This window comes from Rhineura floridana, chromosome 1 (genome assembly GCF_030035675.1).
Source record: "Rhineura floridana isolate rRhiFlo1 chromosome 1, rRhiFlo1.hap2, whole genome shotgun sequence".
Taxonomy (NCBI): Eukaryota; Metazoa; Chordata; class Lepidosauria; order Squamata; family Rhineuridae; genus Rhineura; species Rhineura floridana.
The window spans coordinates 208,459,429-208,479,337 of NC_084480.1; the positions used below are offsets into that span (position 1 = coordinate 208,459,429).

Consider the following 19,909-nt stretch of genomic DNA (forward strand, 5'->3'; position numbering starts at 1 on the left):
AAGATGTTGGACTACGACCTGGGAGACCAGGGTTCGAATCCCCACATAGCCATGAAGCTCACTGGGTGACCTTGGGCCAGTCACTGCCTCTCAGCCTCAGAGGGAGGCAATGGTAAACCCCCTCTGAACTGTGTGTCCATTCATTCTCTCTTTCTGTCTTAGGGTTGAGAACGAACAGGGAAAGGGAGAAGAGGAGAGACCAGAGGGGGTAGTGCCCACTGTACTCATTCAAAAATCCAAATGTGCCCATGGGCCTAAAAAGGTTGGGGACCACTGTTTTAGATACATGCTCGTACAGACACATTCTTGCATGCATCCAGTTGTGACTCCCTCCAACCCACACCTACAGATAGCTGGCTTCTGTTGATTTCTCCAGTACTTGTTGCAGCTTCTTGTCAGCTGGATTTGTCTGTGCTTGCAAAGCTAGATTGCTTTATCACGAGCCTTCTCTCACGCCATCACTTCTTCCGCTCCCAGCCCCATACCTTAAATAAACAATATTAACTAGCTAGAAGGTATATGTTTAAGAACTATAAGATAATCACAAGGAATAAAGCAACAGACCACAGGTCTATGAGACCCTTAAGATTCAGTGCTCACATTCTTCGGAGGGGCAAGTGAAGTTCAGCTGAACTCCTGAAATGAAGCAAACAGGCCTTTGTGTGATTAACTTTTGATTAATAAGTATATTGTTTAGGGACAAGTGGGCCTGTAGCAAATGTATTACTAGTAATAGATGTGCTGGTTAGGTTTGTCAGATCAATAACAAAGGTGGAATGTTATGCTTGGTAGTCCATGGGTCAAGTAATTAGTCAAGGGGACAGGAGTATATTGGAAATATTAGTCAAAGGGACAGGTATACATTAGTCAAGGAGATATGTGCTCATTTCAATAATATTATTTGATTGGCTAGAAAATAATGAATACAGTGTAACTTCCATGTAATGCTTATGGGTAGCCCCTTGATTGGGATATGCTAATTTCTTTGTCCTGGAACTGTATAAAAGATCCATGCAGACATGATGGGAGTTCTAGTCCAAAATAGCCGGAGAGCACCAGGTTGGCGAAGGCTGATTTAAATTTTAGGCACACCTGACCCAAGTAGTGCGACTAGTGGTGGTTTCAGTGTTGCAGGTGGTCATTAAGGACAGAGAAGGCAACAGTCAAAGTTGCCACTGGCCTCAAATAGCCCCTGGCTATGTAGTGAGGAAATATTGAAACAGTGAACCCACCAGTCATTATACTAATTTGTCTATCTTATTGTACTGGGATGTTTTTGTCCTCTTTCTACTTGGAAAGAATCCAGGGCTAAGAGGTAAAATGTGTCAGGGCATCTTTCCTTTGTAAATACGTTTCTGAAATGTGTTTTGCAAAATGCTTTTGCTTTTGTGCAAGCATTTCAGATGTGGACTAGATACTATGTCCTTTACTGCAACCCCATGCCTTTAAAAAAATTGCATGTTGGATACTGCTGTTGTCTGTATTAATTATTTTTCACACACATACCCCTGAAAGTATCTTGACTAGGAATTGCCATTGTGGAGCCACCACTACTCTTTGGGAATGACTGGACAATTTATCTTTCTTTCTTTTTTTTTTGTCTGTTTGGGAGTGGATTAATAGAGTTAGGAGCTGCTACTTAAATAAAGCTTCTCTGAGACATCTATACAGAGTAAATGCCTTCTGGAAAGGGCAGCATGCTAGATTTTGTTTAGTGAATTATTTCATTGTATGGGCAAGAAAAACTGTAATCTATGGCACATATATTTCCCCATTGAAATAGAATTGTGGAGTTACTGTAGGCTGTACATTCTACACCCAGGAAGGATATTACAAAGCCCTGTGCAATTTGTCCCTCCCCCGGCTGCCAGTATGCTTCCTCCCCAGTACTTGGGGTTTAGCACTAAACTATGATCATATGGGGCTTTGTTCTTTTCTCTGAACTTGTGTAACCTCTGTTTTACTCTCTGTAAAAATGAGGCTTCTACAAATGAGAGATGAAGATGAAGAGTGGGAGAATGTTAGTGGAAAGGAGTAAAAAATAAAGTCCTGTAAGTTTTTCTTTTGTAGTGAACCTGTAATAAATAATTCTCCAGCTTTTTGTGCCAAATATTCAAACACCTGAAGGTGGCAAACTCTGAGATTGTTCAGAGTGCCTTCTCTCTATGAAATGAATTAGTTTCATTTTTTCCCAAAGCTGGGCACACTGACTCTGAACTTCTGCAGTGACATTTCCTCTCTGACAGGAAGCAGATTTTTACAGACAGAGTGCTCCTAAGCATATGTAAAGTGCCCCTCTGAAGGGGTTCATTATTTGTTTTTAAAATAAATCATCCCATATTCTAGATACTTAAGACTGCTACTGGACATGCACATGTCCGTCCCTGACTGTACATCCTTCTGTTTTGGCTATTGACAAGCAGCATCAAATCTTGGCCAGGAGAGTAAAGCTTTGGCTGGTTGTCACCTCTAGCAGTAGTCAATTGTGTGGTGGAGCAGTGGTGCTCACCTGACCCCGGGTTGTTGCATGAGTGCTGCTTAGCGTGAGGTAGAGGATAATCAGCAGCAATGCAGCCAACCAGAGATCAGTTGCCCCTGCCACCTCACGACATCATCTACTACTATCCCTAAAACAGTGGTTCCCAAACCGTTTTCCTCACAGACCACTTGAAAATTGTCGAGGGTCTTGGCAGACCACTTAATCCTATTTTTCTGCCTGTGGTAGCAATTGTAATTCCATAGAATTGAAATTGTAATGCTATAAAATACAATATAAGGTATTGAAGCAATAAAATTGCAGTTAAAATCAATATGAATATTCAGTGTGATGGAATCCATTTTCAACCACAAATCCACAGGCCTGCCATGGATCACCTGAATGAAGTTTGTAGACCACAGTTTGGGAACTCCTTCCGTAGTAATAATGATTGTGTGGTGGTGGGCAGAAACTTAAAAAACACATACAGAAAATGGAGAGAGAACTTCAGACTGCAAGTTCTGTGGCCATACTGAACCTCTAGTGAATTCTTTTTTTCTCCCCTGGTAAAGGAGCCAAAGAAGCGGCCACTGGAACAGAAGTTGTATGTGACAAAGTAGGGGTGTTCTGGGCAATTCACTTTAAAATGAGTAACCTTCCCCTCAAAGTAGTTGCATTGGCAAGCATGGAGAGTATAAATGGCTGCGGGAATTTAGCACCTCTCATGTGCAGTGTTAACATTTCTCATATTTATGTAGGCCAAGGATGGGGAACCTGCAGCCTCCAGACGTTGTCATTTTTTGTTTGTAAGACTTACATCCTGCCATTCATCATCAGCAATCCAGGCCAGGTCACATTCAAATAAAAACAATACAATAACATACAATAAAATCAATTTTAAAAACCCTCAAATCTGAATCACTTCATCTGCTTCCTATGATAATACCAAGGGGCACAATATCTCAACCCCCCTAAATCACCAAAAGCATAGAAGAAGTAATGGGTTTTCAGCTGGCACCAAAATGTTGTTGGACTCCAGCTCCCATTAGCTCCCAGCATCCATGGGCAATGGTCAGGGGTTGTGGCCAATGAATGGTCAAGTATGATGGCAGTTGTAGTCCAGCAACATCTGGAGGGCCTCAGATCCCTGACCCTGGTGTAGACCTTCAAACTCTGCCAGAAGAGATTGAATACAAGCTGTGTCTTTAAAACTTGATCTGGAAAAGCTTGTCTAATTTTAAAAATTTAAAGGTTATACTGCTTTAAATTTAATTTACAGGATTCTCTCCACCAGAGGGAGCTAATACAAATCAAAAGAGTGTATATTTCAGCAGTGAGATTCAATTAGCCACAATGAAATACATATTGAGGACAGATTGAACATATGTTTCAGAAGATACCAACCTTTGTATAATCTTTTGGGAAGCTTATCTAATGGGATGTGTGAGGATCCTTCTGATAATTCAGCTTCCTATTGCTGACTGTATTTAGCATCTGATTATTCAGAGGAAAACACAGTTCTGACGTCTCAAAAGTGCATACTGGTATTTACTTAATAAAGATGCTTAAGATGAAGAAAGTGGAATGCTTATTTGTTGAACTACACGGTATTTCCATTACTGTAACATGGGAAGAGGCATTACACAATCTAGATCCAGGAGCTGCCAAAGAAAATAGTAGCAGGGGTTAAAAGATGGAGGTAAGTACATACATGATGAGCGGAAGGAAGGAGGAAATAGATTCACTTTAAGTTAGCGAGGAGACGCTAAAGATAGAAGCAAAGGATGCAAGAGATTGGTTGGAATTTGGCACTTTCTTCCTCATGCCCAGATATAGGCTTGATTTTACTTGCAATAGTAAGCCATAATCTGAAAAAAAATCTAAAACCTTATGGTCTACTGTGAATGAGCATCATGCTGGTGCATTCTGCTCAATTGTGTTGGCTTTGCAACTCCTCTTCCTGAGCTGGGAAACAAACCACAGAGTGGCTGGCTTAGTATGACTTGCAAACCAAACAAACTACAAGCAAGAACAAACCTTGGTTTTCATTCATGGTTTGTTTGTAAAGAAACAAACCACAAGTGCTGGTTTGCAAGTCATGCTAAGCTGCCTACTTGATAGTTTGTTTCATTGAGGTGCAAAATAGGTGTGATTATGGTAAACTATAGTTTATTTCAGAATATGGCTTACCATGACATGTGAATGCGAATGGGGACAGAAACTACCAAAGCAACAAATACACATGCTACTTTGATCAGCTAGAAAGTTGTTGACGTTGGAGTAAAGCTTACACTTTTGTTCAACCTAGGTGAGTTTGCCACCTTTTTGGGGAAGCAGGGCTTCTGTGTGTTTCATAGTTGTTTGAGAAGGATGAATTCAGCAAGTGAAGCTTTTCTTAGCACATAGCCTCTGTTTCGATGTTACAGCCAACTCTAGTTTAGCCATCATGAGCAGGCTTTGGGCTCATGGGCTCCTTTCACTTTTTCTCCTGTGCTCCCATTCCCACACTCATTTTCTGATTTGTGATTACTATAATTTGCTGTGATATCTGAGTTTTGGCTGCTGCAAACTATAGCTTGTGATTTCCAGTTAAACTCAGGGTCCAGTCTGGAGACAGATAATGGTTTGCAGCAGCCATAGTTTGCCCAATCTGGATGTAAAGACAAATTGTGGTTACTGTGTGCCTTAAAGTGAGGGAGGGAATTGAAGCGCAATGGGAGGAAGTAGTGGGAGGTTTTAAATCCGAGGCATGCCCCTGGCTTTGCTGATGATGGCCATAGAAGCAGTGATCATCACCTGATGAAGGGTGGTATTCCAGTAAATAATAGTGCTAGAGCAAGGATTACTGCTAGTGCAATGGGACTTCCCCCTCTCCTCCCCCCATGTGTGCCCCATGTTTTCCCCAAATCTGCTCCAGAGGGCACGGGGAACCCTCCGAATAGATTCGGGGGAAGGAGAGGGGAATAATGTTCTGTTGCACAAGGAAAAACCCTTGGGCTGACAGAGCAAAAGACTTAGCTATATGTTGAGCACAACCCATAATTTCTTCTTGTCACATGGCTATTAAATACTTTTGAGCCCTGCCAGAAAAATGGTTGGCTCAGAGTTCTCCAAGAGCCTTTCTTAGCCTTCTTAAGGATTCTAGGTTTTGATTTTGCCACCCTTTTGCACTTGAACCGAAGCTCTTCTCCACTGCTCCCAACTTCCACATCGTTCTGCCAGCATTTCACTCTCAGAGTTGGTTTTGAAGGAAGGCCAGGGCTCTTAGGTTGAGGTCAGTGTGCAAACAGAAAGAATATAAGTGGAGCCCCCTTTATTTTCTCAGGAGTGTCATCTCTTAAGCTCCCTGCTGCAAAAATTTCAATATGGCTTGTTAACTGAACATTTTATATACATTTCTGTGAAGAGGCGTAGACGAGACCTAATCATGTAACAAATGGTTCTGTATATCAATGAAATAAAATGTAGGGCATTATGAAATTAATACCCATCAGTATATTAGCCGTGGACTAATCACTTTTAAAACTGGGTATATTTCCCCTTTTTTGAAAACTTCATTATCTAAGTATGTTGGCTGGATTCATATAATATAAACAACCTCCGCTTTTTGCATTTGGTGGCTTTTGGACTGAAGGATCCAGTGATTACTGAAAGGTGACGTGGCTTGCTGTCTAAAATCATTTGTGTTGTTTTCTTCCCAGACTAAAAATCCTGACTGTAAGCAGTGTAGGGTACTCCATTATTAACACTGACCTGAGTATCTGCTCATTGACTGACAGTGCAGGGGCCAGGGTGTAATCTTACACGTTTTATTGTGTCAAAGAGTGATTGTGATGGCAGGAAGTGTTTTTGTTGATGCACAGGTTTCTCTGTCCCCAGGTTACATCCCTCACCAGCCTTGCATCACATTCTCCATGAGTGTTTTTGCCTGGCTGGAATATATAATTGAACTGTGATAATGACTCTTGCTTTGCGGGATGGAGGATAAAGAGGGGTGGGTAAGTGGGTGCAGAAATTAGCCTACTGTACTAAGGTCAAATTCATATACAATGCTCCATCATCTTTTGCCTCTGTGCCCACCTACCTCTGGCAAATAATCCCCTGGAAGGTTGCCTAGAAGGGCTGGCAGTCCTTGGGCTGAAAAAGGGTTCCCACCTCTGCAACAGAGCCCTGAGTCAAGGGAGGCCCAGAGATACAAACCCATTAAGAGATACATCTCAAAACAAGTAAGCTAAATTCCCCCCCCCAAAAAAAATCCCCACCTGCATCAACAAGAGAAGGGAGGAAGGGTGGGATATAAATTTCACAAATAAATAATAAATAAGAGAAGTAGAGTTGGTGTGGTATAGTGGTTAGAGTGCTGGACTAGGACCTGGGAGACCAGGATTCAAATCCCCGCTCAGCAATGAAGCTTGCTGGGTGACCTTGGGCCAGTCATAGTCTCTCAGCCTAGCCTACCTCACAGGGTTGTTGTGAGGATAAAATAAAGGGGGAGAATCATTCATGCCACCTTGAAAGCTCTTTGGAGGAAAGATGAGATATAAATAATGTAGTAGTAGTAGTAATAATAATAATAAAATTTAATTTATGTGTCGCCTATCTGGCCGATGGCCACTCTAGGCGACATACATGCAAAGGTTAAAACACCATACAGTAAAATACAATAATACAATATATGAACAGTACAGCGATACAGGAGCGATAACAATACTAGTGCAGGGTAGGAGGCATATCAGTTATAAAAGTTAACCCTCCCCGGAAATCCCAAAGGCCTCTTGAAAGAGCCAGGTCTTTAAGGCTTTACGGAATACATTTAGGGAAGAGGCGTGCCGTAGATCTTGTGGGAGGGAGTTCCAGAGGGTGGGGCCCGCCACTGAGAAAGCCCTCTCTCTAGTTCCCACCAATCTAGCTGTTTTTGTCGGCGGGATTGAGAGAAGGCCCTGTGTGGCTGATCTTGTCGGCGGCATAATTGGTGGCGTTGAAGGCGCTCCGTTAGATAAAAGTAGTGAGAGCCACTGTGGTGTAGTGGTTAAGGTGTTTGACTTGGGCGACCTTGGGCCAGTCACTGCCTCTCAGCCTCATGAAAACCCTATTCATAGGGTCACCATAAGTCGGAATCGACTTCAAGGCAGTACATTTACATTTAGTAGTAGTAGATCCATGATGCCAAGTAGCTCCATAAAAACATTTAAGTAGTTTATATTTTATTTACCAAATTTTTAGATGTTTCCTAAATGACCCTTCCAGTAATCCCTTTCTTCACTTTTCCTGCTGCTCGTATTCTTATCTCTTGCATTCAGCAGCTTGCATACTTCTAGTGAATGTCTTGGAAGGCCCTTCCTAATTCAGCATCCCCAGGCATAATTGGATTAGAAATAGATTAGGATCAGTTACTAATGTTACAGCTCGGATTATTCCTAAAACACACAATAAATTAGTAATTAAGTTACTATCACCTGTTGGACTGTATATAGAGTGGTAGGACTGAGATTTGCTGTTGGTATTTATTACTCGTTATTGAAGGTCTATGCTGTGTTTACTGCAGTCTTAACTCCTTTCGGGTTTTTTTAAACTTGTTTGCTTATCATTCCCAAATAACTCCCAATGGAGGGCTGTAGAAAGTGGAGTCCCTCAAGGATCGGTATTGGGACCTGTACTTTTCAACTTGTTCATTAATGACCTAGAATTAGGAGTGAGCAGTGAAGTGGCCAAGTTTGCTGACGACACTAAATTGTTCAGGGTTGTTAAAACAAAAAGGGATTGCGAAGAGCTCCAAAAAGATCTCTCCAAACTGAGTGAATGGGCGGAAAAATGGCAAATGCAATTCAATATAAACAAGTGTAAAATTATGCATATTGGAGCAAAAAATCTTAATTTCACATATATGCTCATGGGGTCTGAACTGGCGGTGACCGACCAGGAGAGAGACCTCGGGGCTGTAGTGGACAGCAGGATGAAAATGTCGACCCAGTGTGTGGCAGCTGTGAAAAAGGCAAATTCCATGCTAGCAATAATTAGGAAAGGTATTGAAAATAAAACAGCCGATATCATAATGCCGTTATATAAATCTATGGTGCGGCCGCATTTGGAATACTGTGTACAGTTCTGGTCGCCTCATCTCAAAAAGGATATTATAGAGTTGGAAAAGGTTCAGAAGAGGGCAACCAGAATGATCAAGGGGATGGAGCGACTCCCTTACGAGGAAAGGTTGCAGCATTTGGGGCTTTTTAGTTTAGAGAAAAGGCAGGTCAGAGGAGACATGATAGAAGTGTATAAAATTATGCATGGCATTGAGAAAGTGGATAGAGAAAAGTTCTTCTCCCTCTCTCATAATACTAGAACTCGTGGACATTCAAAGAAGCTGAATGTTGGAAGATTCAGGACAGACAAAAGGAAGTACTTCTTTACTCAGCGCATAGTTCAACTATGGAATTTGCTCCCACAAGATGCAGTAATGGCCACCAGCTTGGATGGCTTTAAAAGAAGATTAGACAAAGTCATGCAGGACAGGGCTATCAATGGCTACTAGCCATGATGGCTGTGCTGTGCCACCCTAGTCAGAGGCAGCATGCTTCTGAAAACCAGTTGCTGGAAGCCTCAGGAGGGGAGAGTGTTCTTGCACTCGGGTCCTGCTTGCGGGCTTCCCCCAGGCACCTGGTTGGCCACTGTGAGAACAGGATGCTGGACTAGATGGGCCACTGGCCTGATCCAGCAGGCTCTTCTTATGTTCTTATGTTCTTATGTTAACTGTAGGACACCTTTTATCTACATGATTGGCACAAATCTGAGGTAAAAAGCCTGCAAAAATTCCTCTGGATCAGAACACAGGTTTGCGTAAACAAAAAATAGGTTTATTGGTTAACTTATACAACATAGATATGCCATCTAATCAATATAATGCCACATGTTGCTTCTCCAACCTATTAACTTTCATTTGATGGTTGAAGTATAAATGTATTCCTTATATTGTTGCAGGATATCTAAATTGTGTCATTTCCTGAATTTAGAGATCAGTTTTAACAGTCTGCCTTCTGGGTGATGATTTAGCAAGGACATTCAGCAAGCTCACTGGGGACAGCTTGTAGTAGAAGCCTTGGGTGTAGGACACTTTATGTGAAGAATGCACATAAAGCATGTGTAAGAGGGAAATCAAACCTGCTGCTGCCCTCATGTACTGACCTGACTTGACCTGGACTAATATATGGATCAGAACAGAATTATCCTCCCATGTTTGTACTTCTCCGAATTTTGTAAAACAGGTTTGGCTCAAAAGCATACAAAACCGTGTATGCTATAATACAAAACCATTTTAGGCTATAATGTATGCAACAAATGCAAATGAATAAGTGATATATAAAATTTTAAATAAATAAATAATAAATGATATGCATAGGCTCTTTCAACTGCTGTGCAGAATGGATGTAGGAAATGGGACAGCAGGTTCAATGCACGGGGGGGAAAGCTCATTTCAAAACAAAATGGATCCTGAATAGTATATTGCAGTTAAAGATGGATCCTAACTTTGGAAAAGTTGAAGATTACTAGTCTAAGGCAACCTAGGCAATTTTTCTGTGAGAGGCTGCCTCTATGGGTTGTAATAGTGGTCTCCTTGTTGCTTTGCTTGAAATGAGAGGGTGGTTCCTACTTTACAGAGGACAGTCCGCTATTTGAAAGGCTGTCCGATCCAAGTCTAGTTGAAAGATAAAGAGCCTTAAGAAGGAAGAGCAGGGGCCTTGCAGTTGCCCTTCAGTGTTTAGCTCCCGAACAGTAGAGTGAGCAGGCACAGTGGTCACCAGGTAAGATGTAATATATCACATTTCTATTTAAATTAGAGTACTTATTTCCAAATGTGCATCTATACATATAAATGTAACACATGCAAATATCATGCAATCTGTCCTCTTTTGTGGCGATACGTAAGTGGCTACACTATCTACATCATACCCAACACTCTCCTGAGATTGCAAGAAAAGAGCTGTAGTAAATCAAATCAAATTTTATTACAGCCAACATATCATTGAATCACCAGATAAAAACAGATAATATTATTACAACCTCATTTAAAAAAATATATAAATGGAATATATATAAAAAGGTGAAACAATACTTAAATAAAATACAAAGGACCAAATAGTGGGTCAGCTATTTTGATCTTTTCAGTGGCAAGTTTCCCAGAACATAGTGTGAAATACTGCCTGATTGTAACAAAGGATAGGAAGTAGTGGCACACCCAGATAACATGCAGGATACTTTGGTACTGACATCGTCCCTTCCAGTAATCCTTGGCAACCATGTTTTTCTAAACAGTGATGGATTTCCTTACAAGCATTCTCTGTCCTTTAAGGGATAGATTGGGGGGAAAAAACCCTGCTAGCTGAGTAACAGGCTGTGGCTGCAGGAGCACATATAGTGACTGCTTTTTTAAAAAATAAAGGCATCTGCTCTGGATAAATTACTGAGTTTGAATGTGGAATACCCAGATTAAAATCACTGCTCAGTCATGCAACTCATAATTTCCCTTGGACACCTCTCTCTCTCTCTCTCTCTCTCTCCAACCTACCTCACAGAGACAAATTTCTATAGTATTTTTGCACACTATTTAGAGCATTCATTATAAACACACTATAGTTATTTTCAGGATTTTCTCTGCATCTTCCAGATGTTGGCCTTCTGTGCCCTTCCAGATGTTGTCTGGCTCCAACTGCCGTCAGGCCAAGCCAAGGATCAGGGATGATGGGAGTTTTAGTCCAACAACATCTGGAGGCCTCTTCTCTGCTCCTGTTGCTTCTGGACTAGAAGATGGCAGGCAGGCGTACAAGCACTGGCAATGATGAGGATAAAGAAGAGTAGCAGATCTAGGGGGCTCTCCATGGTTGGCCCCTTGTTGGGATGTTGGAATCAGCAACTACCCAGCCAATGATACTGTCTCTGGATGTAGTTTTGGTTATAAAAGTTCAGCATAAAGTACGTTCATACAGTACAGTTGAGAAAGGCATTTTGTGGCCCTTCAGATGTCTTTGGACTCCAACTCCCATTAGTCTTAGCCAGCATGGCTGATGGTCAGGAATTATGGGAGTTGGAGTCCAGCAACATCTGGAGGCCCATCCCTGCTACAGAGCCGGTAAAAGCTAGCCACAAAATTGACCATTGCTTTGAAGAACCCCCAGTACAGGTCACACAATAGAGAAACTGTGGCCCTCCAGATTTGTTAAACTCCAACTCCCATTAGCTGTAGCCAGCATGGCTGATGGTCAGGAATTATGGGAGTTGCAGCCCAGCAACATCTGAAGGGTTACAAAGGCTCACAACTCCTGCAATAAGATGGTGGAATAGTTGCTAAGACTAACTGTGTGCTCAGAAGCCTCCAGTTCAAATCACAGTTTTGGAAGGAACTCACCTGTGGGGTCTCAGGAAAAACTTGTTCGTCAGCCTCATCTCTCCACTTCCCCGAGTGGGATCATATTGGCCAGTTTTCTAAAAAGAAAGTTCATTGAATGTAACTGAAATTCATTTAAAATATTTATAGTATCTAAACCTAAACTATTCAATTTTACCTTTACAGGGCTGTTCATAAAGACGGTTGAGATTTAAAAAAATGTGAAGTACTTTGAATATTCAGAAAGTTCTATATAAATGCTGAGATTATTTTGTCTAATTTTTTTGAACAGCTGTTCAACAATGTCAGGGGTGGAGAAAGCTTTTGCTTGTTTGAACAAGGTCACCGTACACCACACAAGCAAGAAATGCACACCATGGAAGCAGTAAAGCTTGTGGAACACAGTTTGAAACTGGCGTTGACAAAACTTGTGGCTCATCTCTTTGGTGACGGTAGGTGCCTCATAAAGTAGTCCTGTGGTCCTGGTAATGTGGTTCCAGCATACTTGCAATCCTGTACATTCCCAGCAGCCATTAGCAGTAGAAATCAAATAACCTAATGCAGCAACAGTGACATCAGTGGTAATCTCAGTGTTGCTTGCTATTTTTTTATATATCTATTGAAAATTTTCCGAACTATAGAAAAATAAAGGGTAAAAATCAATACCATAACAAAACAAAGGGTGGGAAGGGAAAGGAACACAAAACTGGGTGAAAGGCATCTGGCAGGTGTTGAGCAAGTGAGTGTTGAGCCCTAGCTGTCTCATGAGGCCCCGGGAGGGGGAAGGCATGAGTTTCAGGTTCCCCAGCAGTCAGAAGGCACTGAGGATCCAGTAGTTGTTGCATCTCCTCAAGACCTTGGGGAAGGGAGTGAGTTTGACTTCGTGCCAGTTCCCATGGACGGTGCTGCCTCCGAAGAGGACAGCGCGCAGCCCCCAGACATGCCAGAAGAGCAGTTGGGCAATGTTTCGGAGCGCACGTTGACTCCCCTTTTACCAAGCAGCTCTCGGGATGCTTCAAATGCGTCTCCACCCCCTGACCTCGAGCCTGTTGCTAAGGAGCCGGTTCTTTCGGATGAGCTGTTAGAAGCACGCCCCCCTTCGCCTCGCTCTCGACGCTGTGAGAGACGGACAGGGCAGAGGCAGGGCTTGCAAAGGGGTCAGAGATTACGATCCCAGACTTTTCCTACTTAAGACTGCAGCTCTCAGGTTTGGGTGCTGAGTCAACTTACTCCATACGCTGCAGAGCATGTGTAGAGATTAGTTAGGGAATTGTAGTGAGTTAGCATAGGAACTTCTATGAAGCGAACTGCCTTTGATGTATCCATTACTTTAATAAAACAAGAATTGCATTCACCTTCATCTCCGACTCGTGGCTCTCGCCCTGAGCAGAACAGTGAGATACCATTTGTTTAGTTCTTACTAAAGTAGTAATACACTTTTCAGTTCTACAGGTTGGCAATAATAATCTGTTTATCCATCTGAAAAGAATGGAAGGGGTGGTTACAGGATCCATTGCCTCTCATAAACAGAGGGCAGCGATCTTCCATGGTCCCTCCGGTTCATAGTACTGTTGCTCACTAATGATGCCCTGCCCCATCCTCAATTTTATCCATGCATGGAAGACGCCAGTGAAGGTATAGTGACAACAGGCACATTGGGTTGTATCCAACATTAGTTGCACTCAGAGCAGATCCATTGAAATTAATTGACATGACGAACTTGGGTGCATACATTTTGATGGGTCTACTTAGCTACTCATTGTGATAATATCACAGCACTCAGACTATACCTTCTTCCACACACAATTCATGCTTCCAGTGAGAGCTGACAGTGCCTGCAAGTTTCCACACACAGAGTATACCTTCTTGTAGCTCAGCTAATAGAAAGGCAGCAATATGCAGGGTTTCTTTAAATGCACCCCACCCACACTGGTATTTGGAGATTTTGCAGCAATGTTGTCTCTTCTCTGTGGGCATGAATCTGGATTGGACTGCATTGCCTGCATATGGTTATGCAGTTACATATTGCTAAACATAATAAATATTCTGCAGTAACTGAATAGTGTGCAGTAGCTGAAGAGTAAGGGAGTATTCCTTCATGCAGAACATGAATAACTTTTGGAATTTGCTACCGCAGGATTTGGTGATAGCTAATGCTAACAAAGGTAGCTCTTGAAAAAGGCTTAGAAATAAAAAAGGCAGAATGGGACTTTTCTTTTTATATTTATTTATTTTAAAAAATATATTCCTACTTTTTCCTCATAGATAAACTGAAGAGTAGCTAACAAATGTATTAAAATGATAAAAGATGAAATTACACAACACTTGCAACACAAATGACAGCATCCAATCCAATTACAATCTGGTATTATTATTATCAACCCAAATTGCAATCTTAACATTGATCTCATTTGTACTTCATGGTAAATCATAAAGCATGGCTTACTGTGCCCAAGCGAATCTCTCCTGCTCCGTCCTGCTTCTCCCAGCATGAGGCATGATCTGTAGCTTAAGGTTATTTTGGAACCAGGGGTTATGGTTTCTTTCACTCGCAACAAACCATAATCTGTGCCCATGGTTTGTTTTTGACTTACTGATCGTGTTTTGTTCAAACAAAGCTTGATTCCCGGTTCAGTTGTGATGCTAAGCCAAAGATCGCGGTTTGTTTCCTCCTAGTGTGAGCCAAGAGGAACAAAACAGCCCAATTTGGCATATTCATGGTAAGCCATTAATTTTGGTTCACTCACTGTAATATGTGTACAGGACCATTATCAAAGGTTGCTAGCCATGATAGCTGACTGCTAAATGAAACTTACAAGTTCAGAGGCAATATACTTTCATTGATTCATTTGTTTTTTTTCAGTCACTTGATATTAATAATTCTCTGGGCAGCAAAATTCTTATCTCCCCCATGGGCCAACTTTTGGGTGGGACCAACATGCCTTCAGAGAGCCTGATCAGGTGATTTACAGTTACAGGGAAGCCCTTTGAAGTCTCTATGGAGAAAAGGGTTTGGATTAAAAGTATTTCCTCCAGCACTTTAAATCCAAGCTGCTTCCTCCAGCCCCCTCGGCTGCACTAGAGATGCACTCGGCTGCACTGATGGGGAACTCCCTAATACAGTCAGTCCAGCTGATTGTCAGGGCTGCGCTTTGATGCTCCAACATTCAGCTGATTGAAGGTCATTAATTAGAACTGAAACTGCATTTCCCCTTAAATTCCACAGATTGCAAGTGGTTAATGTCAAGTGGCCTTCCCCTGAGTTCCTTTACCACCCCTGTTGTTCCTCACATCCCCAGTGTTCTCATCTTGCATAAAAGCATGTTTCAGTTTTACTTTCCCATACTGAGGAGAGCAGAGTACCAGAAGCTGGGGGATCAACAAGAGAGGATGAACAACACCTGCTTCTAAACTTCTAGAGGAAAGGGCCATAACTCATTAGTAGTGCACCTGCTTTGCATATCAGGGATATTATCTCCCTGGAATCTCCAGTATGGCTGGAATAGACTTTTGTCTTAAACCCTGGAGAACCTCTGTCAATATTGTAAACTGACTGATAGCCCATCAGCTAGTATAGCCAATAGTCAGGGATGATAGGAGCTGTAGTCCAGCAACATCTGGAGGGCCTCAGATACTCTGTCCCTGGTGTAGACGAACCTGAGCTGAATGGCCCAATGATCTGACTCTGTATTAGTCAAATTTGTGTCCCTATAGAATGCTTGTCTAAATGAACTTTGCTCTGAGACCCAGTAGTGTTCTTATATTTCAGCAAGAATTGTCTTCATTACTGACATAATTCTCAATCAAAGGAAATGCAGCTAGTGTTAGAATTCATGCAACATGTTGGCAAATTTGGAAGCTGTTAAAGGGATATATTTTTAGCAGAAAATCTAGCAAAGAACATTGTAATTAAAACTCCTACACAAATAATAAGGTGTCTAACAAACCTTTTTCCCTGTCAGGAATTTTCCTGTTTGGGGTTTATATGAATACTTGTTGTTTCTTCTTTATACAATCAACTCTAGTCAGTGCTTGGTTTTGTCACTAATTTTGTACATGATCCTGGATAAAATGTATTGGTTTTCTGTGTACAAAGTGATGACAACCTCAGATTATAGATAAATATATTGATAAGCAATCTTTTAAAGGCATGCAAAACAGGACCTTTTTGGCAGTAGCCCCACATTTGGAGAGTTCAATCTCATGTGGGATAAGACAAGCCCCTTTCATACAATGTTTAAAATGGGTTCTGAGGATTTATCTTTCCTCTGTTGTCTTCATGGAATGATCTCAATGAGATTGTTTTTGTGTTTATGATTATGCTAGGCTGATGTGTGCGCTTTTAGAAGGATTTGGGGTGGTTTTAATGAGTTTTAAATAGTGCATTTGTACTGTTCATCAGATCTTTAACTTATGCATTATGCTAGCCAATTTGTGGGCTTGTACTCTCAAATAAAGCAGAAATAATAATGATAATGACTATTATTATTTTGTCTCACATGAGATCATCCATTTGTAGCTTCTTTATCTGTTTCAGTTCATGTTATTATTATTAAAAATAGAACCTTACCCCAAGCTTTTGGAAAAAGCTAATGAAGATCTTCCAGGTTTTTTGAGCCATGTTGTGATCTTTACAGTCACTTCATATATGATAAATGTCTTATATGGACATCAGTCTGTGCTATCCTATGTGTCTGTGCCTCCTTCATTCATGTGATATAACATTGGAGCTTCCATACGTGCCTGATTGTGTGATTTTTCTTGTCCTTAAAAATACTTTGATGGAGAGGAGGAGAGTCAGTCCCATAGAGGAGAAATCGTGTGACCAGGATTCACTTGGAGCCCCCAGTACATACATTATGCATACCTCTCCTCCAGTACATATGCATACTACTCCTGCACTACCCAAAGGTATTCATCAGGGCTGGATCTCCTTGGGAGCAGTAAAAGGAGTGTTGACCAAGCGAAAAAAAAGTTGGTGACTAAGTTAAGAAAGTGCAACAAGTGGGCCTTGGAAATGTCTTTGGCCTTCTTTTATAAAAACACTTGGGAAGCCTTGGCACTGGTTGAAAGTAACTGTCTGTTATCTAAACTATCTTGATTTAGTGAATTATAAATTGTGCACATCAGTTATATATTGATATTTTTTCAGCTTTTGTCTACACAAAAGCTACTTGAGTGCTCCAACAAACTGAGGTTGAAGGGCTAGTCTCCTAATGTATCACCAGATAATCATCTGCCTTGAGATATGTTAGATCAGGTACCCAGCATGTCAGTTACAGAGAAACTACCTGCACAAGTTTATTTTGAGTTGACAGAGCTGAAAGTATAATCTTTGTTTGAGAAGTTTTACACCTTTGCGCACAAGTTAGGAGGAAAATAAAAATAATAAAGGCACTGTTCATTTGCCAAGAAGTGGGGCTACTGCAGTAAATAGCTGTAGAACACTATCAGTAGTCTGCTCTCTGTGGTTGTTTGTAGCAACATAGAAAAGGCTAGCAGAACTGAGGAGAGCAGCTGGAAGTTGCTTGTCAACTCACAGGAAACAAAATGAAAGAAGGGAGGATATAGTGGTCATGGAAAGGGGTGTATAAAAAAGAAACGATTGACACATCTACCTAAAAACATCAGAGCAAAGCATCTGCAATCACTAGTGGAGTGGAATGGAAATGTATTTTTCTCTACTTTTCATATTATCAGTGAATTGGGTTAGTATATATTTACAGAGGAAAAACTGTGTTATAGCATCTGCCAGTAATGTCATGTGAACAGTACAAATTAAGAGGAGACATGAGTAGCAGCAAACACACAGAAAACCACCAGGGCAGTTTAGGGATTCTGCTTGTGTACTGCCCACCCCGCTGCACAGCAGACTCCCTGACCGAGGTGCTCGAGGTGGTCTCGGCTGTACGGTTGCTCTCCCCCAACCTACTGGTGTTGGGGGACTTCAGTGTGCATGCTGAGACCGCTCTCATGGGAGCCCCTCGGGATTTCATTGAAACCATGACTTCTTGGGAACTGCACCTTAGTAATACAGGGCCCACCCATGTAGCCGGCCATGCTATTGACCTTGTGTTTGTCTCGGGAGGGGAAGGGAGTGCTCTGAAAATAGGGGCAGTTTCTTCTAACCCCGTGTCATGGTCAGATCACTATCTGGTGAATATAGACCTCTCAGTGCTGCACACCCTCCGCAGGGGACAAGGACCCATTAGGATGGTCCGCCCCAGACGCCTGATGGAATCTAAAGGATTCCTGAATGCGTTGGGGGAATTGGAGCTGACTGAAGGACACCCAGTCGAAACCCTGGTAGCGGAGTGGAATAGGGAGATTACCAGGGCGGTAGACCGGGTGGCTCCGAAACGTCCTCTCCCCCTGAATAGAACTCAGACAGAACCTTGGTATACACCACGGTTGCGGGGTCTGAGACAGGAGGTGAGACGACTAGAGCGCCAGTGGTGGAAATCTCGCACTGAAGACGATCGGACACTGGTTAGAGCAGCAATAGCGGCCTACCAGATGGCAACAAAGGCAGCAAAGAGGAAAATTTTTGCTGCCTCTATTGCGTCGGCAGAGTGCTGTCCCAGGAGGTTGTTCCAAGTGGTCCGAAGCCTGGTCGGTCCAGTTGCCCAGGAACCCATGGAGCACTCTAAAGCCTCCTGTGACACATTTGCTAAACACTTTGCCGATAAAATCGAGTGCCTGAAGAACAAGATTCCATACGCCGTGGATACAGGAAGTGGGCCAGAGTCGGCCAGTTGCATTCCGGTCCGGTGGGATCGGTTTCAGCCTCTCCTCACTGAGGAAGTGGACAAGGTGCTCTCTACTGTGAAGCCAACGACCTGTTTGCTTGATCCTTGCCCTTCGTGGCTCATTATGAGCTGCAAACATAGACTGGGCGAAGGGATCAAGGCAGTGGTAAATGCATCCTTGGAAGAGGGTGCAATACCATCAGCCCTCAAGGAGGCAGTGATAAAGCCCATCTTAAAAAAGCCCTCCTTGGATCCCCAAGAGTTGGACAACTTTCGCCCAGTCTGTTATTTGCCATTCTTGGGCAAGGTGATAGAACGAGTGGTGGCCAAACAGCTACAGACACACTTGGATGAAGCGGATTATTTAGATCCTTTCCAATCAGGCTTCAGGACCGGACATGGAACTGAAACAGCCTTGGTCGCTCTGGTGGATGATATGAGGAGGGCGTTGGATAGGGGAGAATATACCTTCCTTGTCCTCCTGGATCTCTCAGCGGCTTTTGATACCGTTGACCACGGTATCCTGTTAAATCGCCTAGAGGGATTGGGAATGGGGGGCACGGTTTTACGGTGGTTCCATTCCTATCTCTCAGGCAGGTACCAACGGGTGGCATTGGAGGATGAGGTTTCAGACCCTTGGCCCCTTAATTGTGGAGTACCACAGGGTTCTATCCTCTCCCCCATGCTATTCAACATTTATGTAAAACTGCTGGGAGCTATCATCAGGAGCTTTGGGCTGCAGTGTCACCAATATGCAGATGACACTCAGCTCTATTTATCATTTAAGTCCTCACCAGAGTTGGCTGTGCAGACCATGTCCAAGTGCCTGGAGGCCGTGAGTGGATGGATGGGCGAGAACAGGCTGAAGCTAAACCCCGACAAGACCGAGGTGTTGCTCGTGGGTGACAGGAGAAGGTTGGGAGATATTGACTTGGTGCTTAATGGGGTGAGATTACCCCTCAAAGACCAGGTCCACAGCCTAGGGGTCATTCTTGACTCCCAGCTGTCCATGGAGGCTCAGGTTTCAGCAGTGAGTTGGGCAGCTTGGTATCAACTACATCTGATACAGAGGCTGCGACCCTACCTTCCTTTGCATCTGCTCCCACGAGTGATACATGCCCTGGTCTCCTCTCGCTTAGACTACTGTAATGCGCTCTACGTGGGGTTACCCTTGAAAACGGTCCGGAAACTGCAGCTGGTACAGAATGCGGCGGCACGCTTGATTAAGCATAGCCGTCGCCGAGATCACATCACCCCAGTGTTGGTAAATCTACACTGGTTACCAGTAGTTTACCGGGCCCAATTCAA

The 19,909-nt window shown here is 42.7% G+C and overlaps 1 protein-coding gene across 7 annotated transcripts in view; it reads left to right on the top strand.

Annotated features, from left to right (window-relative positions):
• Window positions 1–19,909, top strand: part of FARS2 (phenylalanyl-tRNA synthetase 2, mitochondrial) — a 378,326-nt gene that overhangs the window by 73,711 nt on the left and 284,706 nt on the right. For all 7 annotated transcript variants that reach the window (XM_061591178.1, XM_061591172.1, XM_061591225.1 and 4 more), the window contains one exon: window positions 12,145–12,304. In XM_061591178.1, the coding sequence (XP_061447162.1) occupies window positions 12,145–12,304 (160 nt within the window). The remainder of the gene's footprint in view (window positions 1–12,144; window positions 12,305–19,909) is intronic.